Source organism: Ostrea edulis, chromosome 5, assembly GCF_947568905.1.
Source record: "Ostrea edulis chromosome 5, xbOstEdul1.1, whole genome shotgun sequence".
NCBI lineage: Eukaryota > Metazoa > Mollusca > Bivalvia > Ostreida > Ostreidae > Ostrea > Ostrea edulis.
The window spans coordinates 73814601-73834866 of NC_079168.1; the positions used below are offsets into that span (position 1 = coordinate 73814601).

At 35.7% G+C, this 20266-nt stretch overlaps 1 protein-coding gene across 1 annotated transcript; it reads right to left on the bottom strand.

Annotated features, from left to right (window-relative positions):
- Positions 1–1270: 1270 nt before the first annotated feature.
- LOC125651459 (solute carrier family 46 member 3-like) lies at positions 1271–14510 on the bottom strand. Its single transcript, XM_048880057.2, has 4 exons — positions 13366–14510; positions 5849–5932; positions 3796–3952; positions 1271–1892 (listed from the first exon to the last, which is right to left on the bottom strand). The coding sequence occupies exons 1-4, from the start codon at positions 14465–14467 to the stop codon at positions 1832–1834; spliced, it is 1404 nt and encodes a 467-aa protein (XP_048736014.2). The 5' UTR covers positions 14468–14510; the 3' UTR covers positions 1271–1831.
- Between the last annotated feature and the right edge of the window lie 5756 nt (positions 14511–20266).

Below are 20266 nucleotides of genomic sequence, written 5' to 3' on the forward strand. Positions count from 1 at the left end.
TCTTGTATGAATTAGAGAGTTACATTAAGTTTGACTTGTTTTACCTTCCTACTATACATGCATCGTACTAAGCGTATGGAGGAGATGGATGGTCATGATCTGAAAGGAAGGATCTGTTTCCTGAATAAATATACTTGTACATTATATTGATTGGATAAATTACTTGTAACTTGTTCTACACTTTATTTTTCCCTTCAGATTTTAGTAAATGAAGATTTACTGATGTTAGGAAATCCTATACACAAGTAAGTACACAAAGTATCTGTACTCTTAAGAAATATACTTTTCATGGAACCAATATTAAAATTCGAATTGTTAGGCTCTATATTTAGTATGTACGTGTAATAACCATTCAATTCGGCGACAGAACTGGGATATATGATATAAAGCATTCCAGATGTTGTTAAACAAGAGGTCCACTTACCTTATCGGTCACATTAGTATCAGATAAAAGTATTATTACTAGCCCTAAGACATATGAACTCTGAAAACATGCTTGTTCTGCATACATGTACCTAAGCCAAATTATATTATTCATCAACAATATAAAAACAAGATGTGCTCTTAAAACTTGACTAACCCCGAAAGTGTTTATACCGATGAAAGACTTTACATTAAGTATGTAACATTAACACAATAAGACTAATTTGGACTTGTCCTAGAGTCAAAACCCTAGGGTTGCGAAATGCATAATTTAAGTACACCCTTTTCTGCTTTTGCCTATATGTGCATTTAGGTTTTATACTATATAAGATAATTTGAATTTATACAGACAATAATCACTCTAATATTTTTGGTCCCACCCTGGAACCAAAACCCTTACCCCTAATATATGATGAAATTTATATTTTTGTAAAGGACTATTTGCTCCTTCTAAATATCCATATCTCAATTTAGTATCAATATACTTCATATTAAATTTGGAAAGAACTGAATTAAATTAGAATTAGTGAATGTTTGACATTTTTGCCCCGTTCCTAAGGCTCCAGGGGTTCTGGAGTACCCTGCAATTTACAATTTAAGTTCCCCATGTCCAAATATAGGGGGTACAAGAAGCATACTTTTAGCGTTAGATATCAATTTTACTGTGGGTTGTTCAATGTATAATGTTTCCATGTAATCACTCATTCCCCAATCTGAAGAAGAGAAATGTCCCGAAAATATGAAATCACCATGCTGCAGAAGTTACAGTTTTAGACATAGTCCTAGTAGTTGCGGATGCGGAGTTGGTTTTTTTTAAAATTCAAACAAAAAACAACTGAATGGTTTGTTTGATGTTTCTGTTATATTTTTAATTGATGAAATTCTTGTCTGTTTACAAAATAAACACTGTATACATATTCTGATGCGTTTTTTAAAAAAGATTTTGTTTCTGTAATGATATCGCATTGGCGGATCCAGGATTTCCGAAAAGAGGGGGTATGAAAGTAAAGTATTATCTAATGTACTCAGCCATTTTGGGTGCTAATCTGAACTTTAACTCGCACTAGTTCTATTTTTTAAATTTGTGGCAGGGGGAAGGGACCTCTAAATCCCCCACTGCATTGCATTTATAAGCAAGACACCAGGTGAAAGTACCTGCCTTTGAAGCGGCAATTGTATTTATACGCACAAAATGACTGATCAATTGACCAACTTTAAGTTATACAAAATTAACTGTCAATTTCATTAGTATTGTAATATAAGGAAATATATTGGCAAATGTAAATATTAGATAATGAATCGGGTCAACTCGTTGTGATATGGGACTGTATTCTTTAAGACGCTGCTTCAAGCAAATTCGTTATGATATCGGACTGTATTCCTTAAGACGCTGCTTCAAGTCAATCCGTTATGATATGGGACTGTAATCCTTTAGGCGCTTCTTGTGTATGGAATCTTTCAACAAAAACCTGTAATAATCACATATATCAAATTTCACACTCGTGACGAATCACTAAATGGTGAACGATTTTAAGATATGATTGGTTGATTTTTAAATTTATATTGCTTAACGTCGCATTCGATAATTTTTCACCCATATGGAGGCATCACCATTGCTGCTGAAGGGCTGCATAATTTAGGCCTATGCGCGAAGCTTATGTCCTTTGAGCAGACAGGGATCTTTATCGTCCCACACACACATGTGACACGGGGAATCAGTTTTTGCGGTTTCATCCGAAGGAATGCCCCATTTATTCACCTCTTATAAATGGAACAGTGATCAATCTCATAACTCATATAAGGAACATAAAATCGACGGTTTCGCAAACACAGACCCCTGGATACACCAGAAGTGGGATCAGGTGCCTAGGAGGAGTAAGCATCCCCTGTCGACCGGTCACACCCGCCGTGAGCCCTGTATCCTGATGACGTAAACGGAGTTCTCCGTAGTCAAAATCAGTGTGCCAAGAACGGTCTAACAATCGGTATGAAACACGTCGGACAGCATTTGACCCGATGATAGGTTGTATTGGCAAACTAGATCGTTATAACGACTATAGAATTTGCGAAATGCTGACTTTAATCAAGACTGTTGAAACCCCTGTACCATCAACTTGTTTGTCAGTAGTTTGCCTCGATTTAAAAACTGACCATACGCAAAACAAGCTCTTGCGTATCGAATTAGTTAAGAGATATAAACACAATATGCAGGTGATAATGGAATATTGCTACATAAATATGGGAAGTTGACGATGACATATGAATGAAAGTTATGACAAGCAAGGGGTACTGAGAGGATATGTATCATATATATATATATATATATACATTGCTCAACCATATCGAATTTAGCAATGACCTTTTTTGAGGAAAAAACCCGCGTTATTACATAGTGTCATGAATTCCTCGTAAAATGTCTCAGTTTTGAACATATTGGTAAATCAAGTGTAACAGTTCTCTCTCTTTCTTTTTAAGAAAAATGATGTATAGTAATGTTAGTAACATAGTCATTAATTGATCAGGTAAGGGATGATACCAGGGACAAGTTTCACAAAATTATATTACTAATAAACTTTGTCATGAGATTCCATCATTCCTATTTCACGATAACCTTAAATTTGTAAGAAATATATCCATATGATTGTTTTCAGTACGTGGAAGATGAAGATAAAGAGCAGTGATCAATCTCATACCCCCTTAAAGCATTACAAAATAGAAAAATGGACAATCACGGACCCCTGGGTATACCAGAGGTGGGATCAGGTGTCTGGTAGGAGTAAGCCGTCGTGAGCCTTATATCTTGATGAGGTAAACGGAGTAACCGTAGTTAAAATTACCCAAATGTAGTATGTCTAACAATCGGTATGAAACACATCCGACATCATTAGACCCAATGATAGGTTGTATTGGCAAACTAGAGGTTTATAACGACCATAGAATTTTTGAAATGTTGTCTGTAAGCGACACATTTGAAACCCTTGTAACATCAACTTACTGTAAATGTATTACATTTGGCTGTGTATTCTATTTAGCGACTTTGGCGGAACGCAGCTTCCGTTAAATCAAGTACATACCGAATGTTAGGCCGTTTTCGGCAAACTGATTTTGACTACGGATAATTCCGTTTACCTGATCAAGATATAGGGTTCACGGCGGTGTAACCGTTCGACAGGGGATGCTTACTCATGCTAGGCTCCTGATCCCATCTCTGGTATATTCAGGAGTTCCTGTTTGCTGTCGATTTTATGTCCCTTATAGGAGTTATGAGATTGATCACTGTTTGATATCTTTACCTTTCATTGAGGACGAAGTACCTCTAAGTCGACTTCTTATCAATTCAGATACATTTTCTCTCACTGTCTTCATACTTACAGCAACAGTATCAAAGCGAAGGACATAAAGCCAGCAAACACGAGGTACGCTGTACCTTTGTAGAACGACACGGTTTCCGAGTAGATGGCGCTGCCAAGGACGGAACCTGACAGATTACAAATGTTCTCCACAATTGCTAGACTGCCAAACATAGCACCTAGATCGAAAAATAAACAAAACGATGGATAAATAGAATATATAGATAATATCAAAACGATTTAATTTGCAAATAGAACCTGTCATTAGCTTGCATGCTGTCTGACGCTTTTATATCAATTGCTAGGCAATCGAGATTGTGACCATGGATTACTCCGTTTATCTGAACGAGATGTCGGTCTCACAGTGGATGTGACTAGTCAACAAAGATTGTTTACTCCTTTTAGGTACATGATCCCCCCTCTGGAGTTTCCAAGTGTCCGTATTTGCCGTTCTCTTAAAGGACATATCGCATGTTTCGAAACTTTTTAAAAAAAAAATTCAGCAAAATCAATTCACTTCATGCCTAAAACTACTTTATATGTGTTTCAAATGGAACAGTTTGCGTAGTTTTCGAGTTTGAAAGCGATGAAATTCAAATCTTGCGATATGCATATTTTCTTCGATACATGTATTTTACGCGCCATTATCTGTGACGTCATATGCGACCTCGAGCGAGAAGGTTTGAAAACAGTTGGTAGCCATTTCATAAACAGATTAGATTCAATTAACAAAAAAAAACAAACAATTATCACATTAACAGCTTGTAAATAACACTGCACTAGGGTGTTTTGTGTCGTTTAAGGGTGTACTTGCTGTCAGTAGAGAGAATTTGAACTGTGTTTATTTCAATTTTCGAAGGAAGGTAGGAGGGACAAGACGTGATTATTTTTTGTCGGCACAAGGACTTTGCCATAAAAAAAAAATGAGTAGAATTTGTCCCTGTACTTTTTCAAACAAGCACTTGGACAAAGGCGAAGATAAACTGCGAGAAAATGGTTCTACCGAAGCTACGCACTGTTACATATAGGCCTACGGCATATGCTTTCCGTTCTGCTCTCAAATTCAATACACACTCGCACCAACTGACCTTCACCTTGTAACAACATATAAGCAGAACTTGTGCTCGCAATTCTACCAACTGGTAGTTTTAAAAAAAGAAATTTAAAGATAAAAGATAATTGAACTTTCAATTATAAATAATGAAATATGATATTTCCCAACTTTGTATTGAATTATAATGCTTTTTTTTTTAAAGGAACGCATACGTAACAACAACAGCACGCCGCGCCCCCACTTCCTAAGTAACAACGTGTAGATTAAAAAAAATAATGATGAATAAAATTGCTTGAATACAATAAAAGTATTGTGATTTTCATTATAAATTTGATCATTTTTCCCCCGAGATGACAGTAGACTTAGTTGTCAATGATACGTAATCGTATCATAATTTAGGCCTTTCTAACTTATCCAAAAACAAATTTAATAATAATTGCACTGTTTATTTTAGAAAACCAACAACGCTAATTACAGTTGTTTAAAGAAATGGCATTACCAAATAATGTTTAGAAGGCGAATCCATGTTTACACATTATTTACTCGCAAATGCAGATTTCATACTCGCAGTCCTCGCTACATTTGTGTCGCTATTTGTATGCACTGGTGGCTAAAAGATATAAGACTCGGGAAATTTATCAACATTGAAATAAACGTTATCCCTGGTAAATAAATAAGACTTTTAAAACCCGAGTTTTTACAAATATCTAACACTACTTTTACAAGTTGATCGACGAAGGTCGCATATGACGTCACTGTACCACGTGACTACTTATCTAATTAACTAGGCTTTTTGCAATCGGGGCTTAGATTTAAGTCCGTATTGTGGCTAATTATCGCAATACTTCAGCGAACGAACGATTACAATTAATTTCTATAAGCATAAGGAAGACAAAATGCATATAATTCTGTATACTTTGAAAACACGAGATGTGTCCTTTAAATTTGTGTCCTTTATAGCATTGACGAGATTCACCAGATTTCTTTATCTTCATTTTTTCATATACGACATTTTTCATACCTTGATTTTGAGGAGAGGTGATCTTTGACATAGTTGCTCTAATCATAGGTATGACACTCATCCCAAAAACACCAACAGCAGCCCCTGTGAAAAACAATGATCATTTACATTTGTATTATAACTACTCTACTGTAATAAGTAATCGTTTAGTTTCTATGGTACACTGTTCCATGGGGATTCAGATTAGAAGAGGTCTTCAGTACCTCTTGCTTGTCATACGAGGCAACCAAATGGGGTGGTCCTTCGCATGAGATCACAAAAACCGTGGTCCCATGTCACAGCAGGTGACACGATAAAGATCCCTTCCTGTTCAATGGCCATAAACGCCGAGCATAGGCCTAAATTTTGCAGCCCTTCACCGGCAATGGTGACCTCTTCTAGTTAGTTAAAGATTCTCGAGAGGGACGTTAAATAGTATCAATCTATCTTTGACACACGTGTTCAGTATGTGCTGAGACATACTATAGTATACTACACTATTGTAGTAGTAAACTAGAATTTATTGCAATTCTCCTTTAAACGAACTTGGCATAAATTGCATATTTGGTAATGGTACTTATATTCCAACTGCCCTTTCCAAAGATGGAATTCATAAAAACCATGCTTCCGTTTTAAAGACATTTTAAAAAATATCCCAGTCAATGGGGCGGATGAATATGTATTATCGTACCTATACTGGTTTCCTAAACTTCACAAAAACCCTTACAGAGATACATCGCTGGATTCAGTAAATGCTCTACCAACCCTCTATCTTTGCTCCTCATGAAAATATTAACAGCTGTGAAGGAGAAGCTTCAAACTTATTGTGTCACAATATACATGTATGCCAGAAATGATGCAAGTCAAATGTGGATTCTTAAAACAATTACAGAACTTTTAGTAAATTTGAAATTGCAAAACTTCTCAAATCAACAACATAAATACGTATGACTTTTCAACACTTTACACGATTATTCTACAAAATACATGAAAGACTAGACATTATGACATCATAAAATGTAGCTTCTGCAACAAAAAGGAAATATTCATATCTAGTGATCAGTCATTCAAAAAATTACTTTGTGAAACACCACTCTGATTCTACGCACAAGAACTCTGTGGGTGATATCAAAAAGATGGTGGAGTTCCTCATTGACAATATCTTCGTAGTCTTTGGTGATCAGATATTCCAACAGTGTGTTGGAATTCCCATGGGAAGGAGTTGTGCTCCTTTGTTATTTCACTTGATCTTATATTCTATGAGGCAGAATTTATTCATAAGCTTCTCCATGAGAAGAAAAAACTCTCTAGCTGTGGCCTTCAACCCGACATTTAGATCTATCGGTGGCACGTTATCTATTAACTAATGTGTCGATTCGATATATCCCAGTGACTTTGAAATGAAAAACACCACAATGACATAATAAATGGTAAGTTTCAATCAGTTGGTGTTGGGTTTGCCTGCTTCAAGCAAAAAAGGGAACCTCTCCTCGTTTCTCAAATTTGAACATAAAGAAACATGATATAACAATGTGACTTTTCCAGAAAATTGTTTTCCCCTATAGGTCTTTTCTTTTGTCACCCTGAATTGATCCTTTCAAGGTTTTTTGTTTACAAAATATAATCACTTGAGACAAACTTCTATATATATTCCAAGAGTTTATCTATACGTAAAGCTGTTAGAAACAGACAAAACCCCGTCCCCAACCTTATGTCATTAAAAAACGCCATATCCCTCACCTATAGTCTAAAGTTATTTAGGGACTGATGAAAGGTGAAGATAACGGACAGTGATCAATCTCATAACTCCTATAAGCAATACAAAATAGATAGCTGCACAAACATGGACCCCTGGACACACCAGGACCCATATTTACTAAAGTTCGTAAACGTAGAGTAAATCTAGATGTAGCTTACGTTTACGTGTGGGACGGTATTCACTAACAGTCGTAGACGTAGATTTACGTCAGAAATAAACGTAACTCTACAAATGTACGTGTGCTATACTAGTACACGTAAGCTGATCTTAACTTTAAGAATAAACAAAGCAAATGGCGACTTGTCATTTTTATCGAAAATTTCTTCCATAAAGACCTTACAAACCGTCTAGATGCATATAAGCTGATTAGTGATACACAAATTAGTTGTATTTATCCAGATCATCGTTTTCTTTGAGATCAACTGCAATCGTGTGCCAATTCACAAAATTTTGAGCCCGATCTAATTTATCTTGTGGCGGATCTAACCTTGCCTTTAGAAATAAATGGGAAGCTTTTTATCCTAGTCATGCAGGATTTTTTTTAAAAAGAATATTTGCCATTTATCTTATTATATAAGGTAGATCTAGCATCTTTCAGGGAAATATATTTTTTATTAATTTTCCAAACAGGTGGAATTAATGTACATATATGCAATGAAACATGCAATGTTTTAAATTTGAAAAGAAGAGAGTCGCTTTGTGTACAAGAATACATGGTGATCGACAGGTATAGAAAAACTATTTCTACTTGATAGGTCATAAGCAAATACTGGTAGTCCAAATAACTATTTGTTACATTGTAACTTACACAACAGGGAAATGAGCCTCTAAATAAATATTTCTTTAAAGATATGCATTTCATTCTAAGAATACAATTTTGCGTAATTTGTTTCAGAGAGCAATTGTGATGCCTACTAGTGTAGTCACGTGTAGACTTTCAATCTTTCAGAGTGCCATTTCCTATAAACTATAATCCTACATGAGTCAAACCTCATTGATAATGCATCTATGAATCTTTCTACCATTCACGATTTGTATGTAGTTCACCTTTATATGAGACCAGCTAGGCAAAAGTCTTTGCAGCTTATATTTTTAAACTCCAAGGATAATGCCTTCAGCATGTAGCCCTCCCCCCCATTTTACAAAAATTTCATTCATAAAAATTCATTCTGGGGGCTTCTCACATTAATCCGACACATGTACTAATGCTCCTCTTTACAAATTTTAACCCACCAGGCAACTTTGTTAACAACTATTTAAGATTTATTTATATTGTCATCATTTTAATATCAAGATATTAAAATCATTCTAAAAATGGAAGTAATACATGTCAATATCAATAACAACATGAAAATTCATCTAAAATTTATCTATTAACAAAATTTAATATAATTACATGTACATAATTGTATGCATAACAATGCATGCACTTAATTTCTTAAACATGTATTGTAACAAATTTTATTTTGGTGAATATCAAACATTTTTTTTAAAATTTTACTGTCTAATGTCCATATGAAATAAACAAGAGGTACTGTGAGCAATGCTCACTAAGAATACCCCCCCCCCCCCGCTTACCCCAATCTCCCAAAGGGTGTTGGTAATAGGTATAAACTACCTCTTTTCTGAGTGTAAAAAACAAATGGCATGACAAACCGAACCATATTGCTACTTCGATGTCCAGTGCGCGTGACCTTTGACCTTTTGACCCCAAAATCGATAGGGAACATCTTCATCCCATGGGTAGTCCATATATATGATATGGTGATGGTAGGTGGAAAGGATAATGCTTTAGAGCCCGGAAACCATTGCGTATACAGACGGACGGACAGACAGACAGACGGACACCCCGATTCCAGTATACCCCTCCCCCCACAACTTGTTGCGGGGGGTATAATAAATACATAAATAGATATATAAGATGACATCAATGTAGCAGATGGACCACCAGCATGGATTGGTCATTGGGTAGAGTACCAGCCTACGGGTCCTGGGTTGGATTCTCAGTCCTGCCATATATTTTTGAATCATTCCTCTGCTTGTCCTTTCACACAATCATGGCAATGAAAGATGAGCATTTCTCGGTTTCACAAAAGATTTTTCAGGCCATTACACATTGTACCCATAGACCTAAACAATAATAGTATTACATTGATTTAAACAACTGTCATTAGACTGCAATCAAATTTCATAAGGCTTGCAAAATACATGCAACATAATTGTTAATTAAATAAACTGTGAAATTGTGATAATACTGATTTTATTGTATATTTATCTACATCATATCTGGGAAGATATCAGCATGTATCACCTACAATTTCTAACTTTAATAATTTTTAACCCAAGAGCCCATATTAAGAAAAAGATTTCAAATGACCCCAATGTCAACTATAGTATTACTTCATTACCCATTGCCTTTGTAATGAACTTGGCTTTTTTCCAAAACATAAATAAATACTCTTTAAAGGGACTGGTTCACGATTTTTGATAAAAATATTTTTCATTTTTGATGGTAAACATTAAAAAATAACTCATTTGATATTGACAGCCAAACTTTTGACAATCTGAATGCAAGAATAAAAGCAATATTTTAGCCTTAAATTTGTGTTATGTAAACAAAGACTCGAGTTCTTTTATGTATATATGTACAAACAAACAAGTGAAATATTGATTTTGTAATATAAAGCATCTTAATTTTGCATAGTCACAAATTTGAACTTTTAGATGACACATTTACTCCCAAAATGCTTGAAATGTGAAAGATATAGTAAACTTAGACCAATATCCATTTCTTTTGAAAATTTCGTAAACAATAACATACCGCCATCTTTGTTTACAAACAAATAATAAACTCTCTAAAATGAGCTTCTGTGACAATGTATAACCTTAATTTTAGGTGAACTCTTTTAAACACATTAGTCAGTAGATTTTGATCATTAAAAGTGAAAAACAAAATTATGGGAAAAATCGTGAATCAGTCCCTTTAACCAAGAATGGTAAGTTTCAATTAAAGACATACACGTTTCTAAATAAGAATAATTTTTGTGACATTTTAGGTACAATTCATTTGCATTCTATTTTGTTTCTACAAAATTCTCAAGTTTGATTTAGTCTAGAGTTAACCTATGTTGATAGTTCCTGGTTGTGGCAAGTAAAAATGTAAAATCAGCTGATATGTACTGCAGTTAGCTATATATATGGGATTTTACTGTAACAAAGAACGTGAAAAAATCTTTAGCACAATTGAGTATCGAACCTGGGACCTTTGCATAAATGGTTATGTGATCTAACCACTGAGCTACTCAGGCTTACACTTAAAGTATGGTATTACTACAATATAGATTTAAAGGGGCATATTTGCTGTGAAAGTGATGGCAACCATTGTTTTCTCCCTCAAAATCTCTCAATGGCAAAAGAATATGTATTACTGACTAATAAAAATATTTCTTTTGTAAAAGAACAAAAAAGAGAAACCTAATAAAACTACATTTAATAACCGCTTTTAGTGTAAAGAAATATATAAAGAAGAATTATTGGCTTGCAAGATAATAATTATTTAATCACCAAAATTACATATTCATTTGCCTGCTTTGAGATTAAAAAGTGTTTAAAATAATTGAATACTTGTGTTATTACTAAAATATATAATATAGAGCAATTTTCATTGAATTCAAATTTTGATGACAAAATTACAGCTAATGCCCCTTTAAAATTATTTTGGAAATCATGCAAGAATTCTTCACATCGAGGCGATGAAAAAATAAATTTCAAAGAAACATAGTGTATGTCCTTGAATTGGTTAAATTTATATTCGCCAAAACGATGAAGAGATGCTAGACAGATAGGTACAAAACATACAAAATAGACATACTTTGATCATAAAAACGCATACATTATGTTCTTATATGTCTTTGCCTAAGGTTTCAATCATCAATGCATTAAGAAAATCATTACATGTACCATAATTGATTTTGGTTTTTTACAAATTTGTAAGTACAGAAATGATTATGTGTACAAACAGTGGATATACTTACATCATATATATGTACTGTACATCTTGCATCCCAATCCTAACCCTGAGACATCATGGAAAAACTTTCAGGAGAGGACATGAAGAGAAATGCATCTAAATCAAGGAATGCTGCTGTCTGTTGGCAATTTATTTCTTGACCACCTTTATGACTTTTTGAAAAATAAAAGAAGTCAGCTAACTTGGATATCTAGTGCATGCTACATGTACATGTATATCACACCTAATATCTCCGATTAATATATAGTCAATGTTATTCTAAATTAAATAAATTAACATTGACTTCACACAGTTGTACAACTGTATTTGAGTGCGATTTTGTTTCACAATATTTTCTAAAAGTTTTGCATATGAATGTGCACAAACGATAATTGAAATGATGCTAAAAGAAACTGTAACTGTTCCCATCTGGTATTGGGTCCATTCGCCCTATCTACCTATTCTCCCAGATAATAATTTTCATATTTTATGACCAATTATGAAGGGGCACGTACAAATCACACATTTTAGAATTACATGTAGTGCCGATATATCAATTTTGTTATTTTATAGATTCATTTTTCACCAATATTCTTGTTTTTCTTTTAGCAAAATAATGTAAAAGCATGTGCGTACTTGTGTACATGTAGCTATGCTACTGCCTTCCTCTTGTCCCAGTCATGAAATAAAAAAAAATGGGATCAATAATTTTCAATTTCAATTATGGTATTGTCAAAAGTTTGAAGTTACCATGTACACAAATGAGCTTGTGTCTTAATGTGTAAATAGTGGACACATATAAAATTGTAAATAACTAACACAAATGTATACGTGATCACTTCTTACAAATTAAGATCGAAGCACTATAGCAGCTACATAGGTGGAGAACAAAATGGATAAGCGACTGTGGTCCAAGCAAATGTGTGTCATGTACTGACTCCGTTTGAAGTCAATTTAACATTACCTAGGGGCCTAGTGACGAGTAGTCAGGTAAAACAAAGGTAATTTCTACACAAACAACTTAACTTACTTGTCAGTCCATGCCGACTTCTTTTTGAACAAGTACAGCATCGCAGATCCATGCACAAATGCGTTAAATTTGATGAACCTTCCATTTGAATTTGTAAACAACACGAATAACGGAACAGTTGATCGACATACCGTAGACAGGCATACGTGTACGTTGAAATTCGTTGCTTTCTCACAAGGTTCCGTGTTCTTTTTCGGCGGTAGCGGAGGGAATTCAAACTAGATGAGCAAATTCACACTTTTTACGCTTTGAAGTGAAAATAGCCACTGCGCACGCGTAAGTCCAATCGTACATTTAAGATTTCGTAAGTTACGTTTGCGGCTACGAACGGTTTTGTGAATACCGTTTTACGAGTACGTAACTCTAATCTTAAGTCAGACGTAAATCCTACGTTTACGTCTACGAACTTTAGTAAATATGGGTCCAAAGGTGTCATCAGGTGCCTAGGAGGAGTAAGCATCCTCTATCGACCGGTCACACCCGCCGTGAGCCCTATATCCTGATCAGGTAAAAGGAGTTATCCGTAAACAAAATCAGTGTGCCATGAACGGCTGTTACATTATATATGTAGGTTTCTGACAGACTAGCACCTAATGCACATTCGCTACTGAAAAATTCTGATGTCTTATGCTATAATTCTATATAGGTCATAATTATGCACAAAAGTTGTAAAACATATATGACCTGCTACGGTTAATATTCACAGCATATTCATAATAATCTTTCGATAAAAGTCTTACCTATATACAAATACATCGTCGACGAGGCTATTCCAAACACTATATAACCAGCGACAGCAGATATCGTGCCAAGAAAGGCAATGGTTTCATCTGTGAGGCACTGTTGCATTACTTTAATACCCACTAAAATTACAACCTCAGAAACACACAATTTCGCGGTCTCAAATATTCCGATTATCTCTGGATTGAAGCAAAATGGTGAGTCTAGAAGATACAACGTTTCAATTGCTGAAGCACCGAGCCTACCCATCATTACAAACATGAAAGAAAATATCGAAGTGATGTACTTCCATCGAATGGAACCCAGATGATTGCGATCTTCTTCTGTGTAAAACTTTAAAATGTCTTTAATATTTCCCATGCAACTAAAATTATGCTGCTTCCTTTCTGATTTTGATAGTGTCTCGGGAATGAAGCATGTAATAATGAAACCTAGAGCAGCCATTCCACAAGCCGTTGCCATGGAGTAGTCATACCCTAGAAGTACGACAACAAAACCACAAACAAAAGTTCCAAGTGAATATCCGACGCCAAATACAAAGCTGAATACAGCAATCAGAAAAGATCTCGTCTTTCCAGCACTTGTGAGGTCCGAAACAACAGACATAGCGATGGCAAGCTGAACCACCCATCCTCCGCATAAACCATCTATGCATGTGAATGGAATGAAGATATACACATCCCATTTGAAAAGTATTGCTAGAGTCATCAGAAGCTCCTTAATGCAAATACCAAACATTCCAAGGAAAAGAAATGGCCTTCGCCCCATAAAGTCACTCAGTGAAGTTAAGAGTAAACTGGACAGTACCAGCGGTACTCCAAGAGCTATCGATATGTACAGGTTCCATCTAGACACAGCCTTTTGGACAACCTGTTCATCCTGGTATTCTTGTGAGGACGTGTTTGTATCACACAGAGACACACCAGTATTGTTGGACACAGTTTTGTTTGGAAATTCGATATCCCAAAATGTAGCATGGCCATATTCATTCAATGTGTATGTACATATCACGATGGAAAAGAATAGACAAAAATCCGCAGCACACAATGGTATAAAAATCCGGAGATAGCCGTCACGAGTTTCTGATTTACTGTTCTTCATTATAGAAATGAAAGAGGTAGTTTAACATATTTACAATGTAATAACAGTATACCACAGTACATGTGTGCATTAGGTTGAAGTACAAATATACTCCATACGCGGACATTGTGATGTATCACTAGTTATCTCTAGCGATAGTGCAGTAAGCGTCTCTCACAATTAGACCAAGAGGTCATATCTATATCAACCAGGAATGTTTTGATGTTTTGTTTTAGGTCACCTGATGCACTCAGGTGACCTATTACTATCCGTTGTCGTCCGACGTCGTCCGTCGTGCGTTAACATTTGAACATTAACAACCTTTTCTCTTAAACTACCTGACCGATTTTGACCAAATTTAATGTGCAGCATCGGTAGGGAAACCGAGTTTTAAACTGTGAAATGCATGATCCCACCCCCCCCCCCCCCCGGGAACAATGAATTTGGGATAAAAAAAACTAAGGAAAACTTCTTCACTACACCCGAGCATCTAGCAGACAAACTGAGTATATGGTGATGATGAGCAAGGATGCCTCTACCAAACTTGTGAAATTCTTGGTTCCAGGGTCAAAGGTGATGTTGGGGTGGTGCTCTATTGGTCATATATTGAATTTGTATGAATTGTTTAAAACTTTTCTCTGATACTGGGCGTCTAGCAGACAAACTAAGTACATGGATTTGATGAGCAAGAGTGGCTCTATCAAAATTCGGAAATCCATGGCCCCTGGGTCAGGGGTTCACGCCTAAAGGGGGGACATATAGTGAACATGTATTAAATCTTAGAAAATCTCATTCTCTACTCCCATATATATTTGAGAAAAACAACATGCGTGATTATGATGCACAGGCACTTGTTTCATACATGAGTCCCCCCCTCCTCCTTAATAATACCACAAGGTACCTAACTAGATTTCGGACACCTCTCGCTTCAAGTCTCATTTTACGATTAGTTCACTATTCATCCTCACTTTTGTGATATAAGTCGCTTTAATAGACATTGTACTTGCTGGTATATGTCTGTAAACTACTTGTTTATTCATCAATTCCTCCCGTTGAACATTTTCAGACGATCCATCTACTACAACAACTTCCGGTCGTAAGATCAAACTATTAGAACGTAATTTGATTGGTTACTAAGTAAACTCACAAACCTGAAGGTGAACGTCATGTCGTTGACAACAACGCAACAGCTGATTTTCGACAAGGCGAAGAATGGCCATTCTATACTGGTTTTAAGGCAGAGCGGTACCGGTCATTTAGTAAAGGAAATCGCTCGAGCATTGATTCACGATGGAAAAAACGTGTCCATAACAGCAACAACTTAGTCATATCTCATTGGCGGATTTAAGGGGAGGGGCGCAGCTTGCCCCCCCCCCCCTAAAATTTTCAAATTGAAGGTCAACCGTGGTCTCTTATTTAGAAAAATGTAAACGACTATAGAAGCACTAATCTCGTCCACTCTCGGAGAAATAAATGACAAAATCTTTTGATTCATTGAATTATTTCCTTTTATTGGGAGAACTTACATTTTTTTTCCAAAAACCCTCAAATGCGTCATTTGATTAATTTCACCTTATCAAGGCAGATAGAAAATGGTAGAAATTACTACATACATGTAGGGAACATTTTTCAAGCCCTATCAAATCTGTAAAGTTCAGAAGATTTCGGGGCTTCGCTCACTGGGCCCCCACCAGGGTTTCGCACTGGACCGCCCACTGGAGGTATCAAGGCGTCCTCAAGACCCCCTGTTTCATGACGTTGCGCCCCTAACCGTGATTCATGGATCCGCCCCTGCATCTTACAACATGCATGCAAGGGAGCATATATTTTATTAAGCTACGGTACCTATTATGTTCCATATCCCCAAAAGGATTAATATTTGCAGTGAACAAATCACTAATGGCAAAGATTAAAAGTTAAGATTTTCACATAACAGAAAATTTTTAGAAATGAAACTTAATTTGTATTAATTATTATTGTATTGAAATTGAATTTGTGTGTGTTTGTGGGGGATGGGGGGGGGGGTGGCTTTTAATCAATTTGTAGATTCCATCATCCTTTTATTATTTCTGAAAATTTCATCCTTTTATCAGACCTAGTACTTTAGTAATACCAAGTTTATAATCTAATGTTAGATGTCAAGGTCATTGGAGTCATTTGACCGTCATACTGATTTATAGATCTCACCATCCTTTCATCATCTCTGAAGATCTCATACCGCTATCAGAACTGATTCTTAAGTAATATAAATTTTATATTCTAAGGTCAGAGTTCAAGGTTACTGAAGTCACTTGACCCTGATATTAGTTTGTAGATCTCATAATCTTCTTATCATTTCTGAAAGTCCCATGTCTCTATCAACTCTAAACTAAAATTGTATGAGTTTGTATGTTCAAGGTCAGATGTCAATGTCACTTGACCTTGATAATTTTTTGTATATCCCATCATCCTTTAATCATTTCTGAAGATCCCGTGTCTCTATCAGACCTGGTTCTTAAGTAATACCAATTTTATGTTCAAAGGTCAATGTTACTGGAGTCACTTGATCGTGATACTAGTTTGTAGACCTATCATCTTCTTATCATTTCTGAAGGTCCTATGTCTCTATCAATTCCAGTTCTAACAATATAAAAGTTTGTGTGTTTAAAGTCAAGGCCACTGGAGTCACCTGAAATTGATACCAATTTGTATTTTGTTTGTTTTGCTGTTTTCCACGGCACTCAAAACATTTTCTGTTATCTAGTGGCGCCCAGTTTTTATTGGTGAAAGAGAGAACCCAGACATAATGTACCTGGAAGAAACCACCGACCTTCCGATAGTAAACTGGGAAACTTTCTCACTTACCGGTGCGAGCGGGATTCGAACTCGCGCCGACCATATGTGATAGGCCGTGTGATTTTGAACGCGATGCTCAAACCACTCGACCACGGAGGCCTTTTGTAGATCTTCTTATCTTTTCATAATTTCCAAAGACTCCATGTCTCTATCAGACCTGGTTCTTATGTAATAACAGTTTTATATTCTAAGGTCAAAGGTGAATCACTATATTCACTTGGCCTTGATACTAGTTTGTAGCTTCTGTCATCCTCTTGCCATTTCTGAAGACCATATCGCTATTAGTCTAGATTTTAAAGTTATACCAGTTTTTATGTTCATGGTCAGAGGTCAAAGTCACAGGAGTCACTTGACCTTGAAACTAATTTGTAGACGCTGTAATTCTATATTCATCTGTCAAGTTATATCTGTTGAATTTTGGAATTAATTTTTTCCCATATAGTTCTATGTTGAACCACACCCCCATTTCACCCCCCAAAAATGTACCCTAACCCCTTCAATCTGAAAACAAAAATATTTCTCACATCTAGATAGTTTGGCCTACCATATCCTTGAATATGAAAGGTAAAGATATCGAAAAGTGAACAATCTCATAACTCCTACTAGCAATTAAAAAAATAGAGAGTTGAGCAAACACAAACCCCTCGATATACCAGAGGTGGGATCAGGTGCCTATGAAGAGTAAACATCCCCTGTCGACCGGTCACACCCGCCATAAGCCCTATATCTTGATCAGGCCTCGTGACCATATACTGAGGGTATTCTAAAGTCTAAATTTCAACTCCAGCAAACCTTTGAAATGATTTTCAGAAGCAAATGAAATTTTCAGTGTATATTTGTATTTAATATTTTTTGATAAAGCACAATTTTTTAAAACATCTGTGCAATATAAATCTTAAGATATAAGGAATCAAAATTCAGACTTAAAAGTATATTCTCAGTTTATGGTTTTGAGGCTAGGTAAAGGACTTTCATCAACTGGTTACAGAGAACGGTGTCGGACAGTTTTATGCGCGAGAAAGAAGCGGAAGAATAAAAGAACCTAGCAAAAACAATAAGTCCCCAAACTTCGTTTTTATAGACTTGGTTGTGCAGCTTATTGTAAAGTAGTTTTACTCAGTTAGTGTAGGGATAGTGCTGTTGTTTCATTGTTCTGTTTTTCTTTGCGCTGACGAACGGAGGGTCGTCCAAAAACCATACTATTTTTTGCTTGCGTCTTGACCATTTTAATGGCTTATATAATTTCACTTTTGATTATCTTTGTAATCTCTATTATGAATTCTGTCGAAGATTATGCCAGACGATGGGCGAAAGATGAAATAGAAAAACTTGATACATTGTCAGAATGGATTAAAAGTATAAGAGGAATATTAAAATCCCGTATTAGGCAATTAAAACAAAAGTACGTACCATCTATCCTTCTGTGTTTAGTAAACCAGAAATGACAAAAGAATTAGATAGGTTACATGAGGAATATGGTTTCGTTCCAGCTGACAAAGCTTGTACCAACATTGTCTTTGTTTGTAAGGTTCATTATTATAACTGTATTTTAAACGAACTTGGCATTAATTCCACTTTTTGGTAATCGTACTTATACTCCAACTGCCCTTTCAAAAGATGAAATTCTTCAAAACCATGTTTCAGTTTTAGACACAGTAAATATCCCAATCAAAGGGTCGAATGAATATGAGTTACCGTAATTATACTGGATTCCAAAACTACATTAAAACCCTTACAAAGATACATTGCTGGATCCAGTAAGTGTTTTACAAGCCCCTATCTTTGCTCCTCACGAAAATATTAACAGCTGTGAATGAGAAACTTCAAACTTACTGTGCGATTACATATCCCAGAAGTGGTGTAAATCAAATGTGAATTCTAAAAAAATCTAAAGAACTTTTAGTAAACTTGAAATCGGAAAAGTTTTCTTAAATCAGCAGCATCAAAACGTATGACTTTTCAACACTTTACATGACCATTCCTCAATATGAATTTAAAGACTAGACTTTTTGACATCATAGACAGTTGCTTCATCAACAAAAATCGAAAACGCAAATATTCATATCTAGTGATCAATCATCCAAAGATTGTTTTTTGTTAAACACCATTCTGATTCCATGCACAAGTACTCTGAAGTTGAAATAAAAAATTTGCTGGAGTTCCTCGTTGAAATCTTCGTGATCTTTGGTGATCAGGTCTTCCAACACTCTGTTCGAATTCCTATCGGCACGAATTGTGCTCCTTTGTTGACTGACCTGTTTTTATATTCATATGAAACAGAATTTATTCAAAAACTTCTACGTGAGAAGACAAAATCTCTTGCTGTGGCCTTCAATTCGACATTTAGATATATCGACGACGTTTTATCTATAAACAATGATAACTTTCATTCATATATGAGTGACAAATTGTCGAGTGAGACGTCAAACAAGATACAATTAATCAATCATTCATATGTCAATTCGATATATTTCTGTGAACTCGAAAAAAGAGTCGTCCACTTCTACTTCATACTTAGATATTTTATTGAAAGTAGATACTAACGGCAAACTAACAGCAACTTTATGACAAACGGGATGATTTCAGCTTCTCTGTCGTCACCTTCCCATATCTATGTAGCAATATTCCATCATCACCTGCGTATGGTGTTTATGTCTCGCAACTGATTCGATACACAAGAGCTTGTTCTGCGTATGGTCAGTTTCTAAATCGAGCCAGGCTACTGACAAACGAATAGTGGACAACTTGCTCCCAAGACAACTTGCCCTCAAGACAACTCACCCCCTCTCAGAAAAACTCGCCCCCTCTCTTAAGACAACTCGCTCCCAATATTATATTATAGGGTTATTGAACTTATATTAGTGAATATTAGCACGAGTTGGCTGTCAAAATGCACGAGCTTGCGAGTGCATTTTGACAGCCAACGAGTGCCAATATTCACCTATATAAGTTCAATAACCCTTTTATTATATAGTTAAAGTATTT

What these genes read in the sequence shown, in the direction of transcription:
- LOC125651459 (XM_048880057.2), bottom strand. Translation starts at nt 14,467, where the DNA reads ATGAAGAACAGTAAATCAGAAACTCGTGACGGCTATCTCCGGATTTTT. An exon ending in GACGATGTATTTGTATATAG is followed by an intron (nt 5,933 to 13,365) that starts GTAAGACTTTTA and finishes TGTTTTTCACAG; the next exon opens with GGGCTGCTGTTGGTGTTTTT. An exon ending in TTCGCTTTGATACTGTTGCT is followed by an intron (nt 1,893 to 3,795) that starts GTAAGTATGAAG and finishes TGATTATTACAG; the next exon opens with GTTTTTGTTGAAAGATTCCA.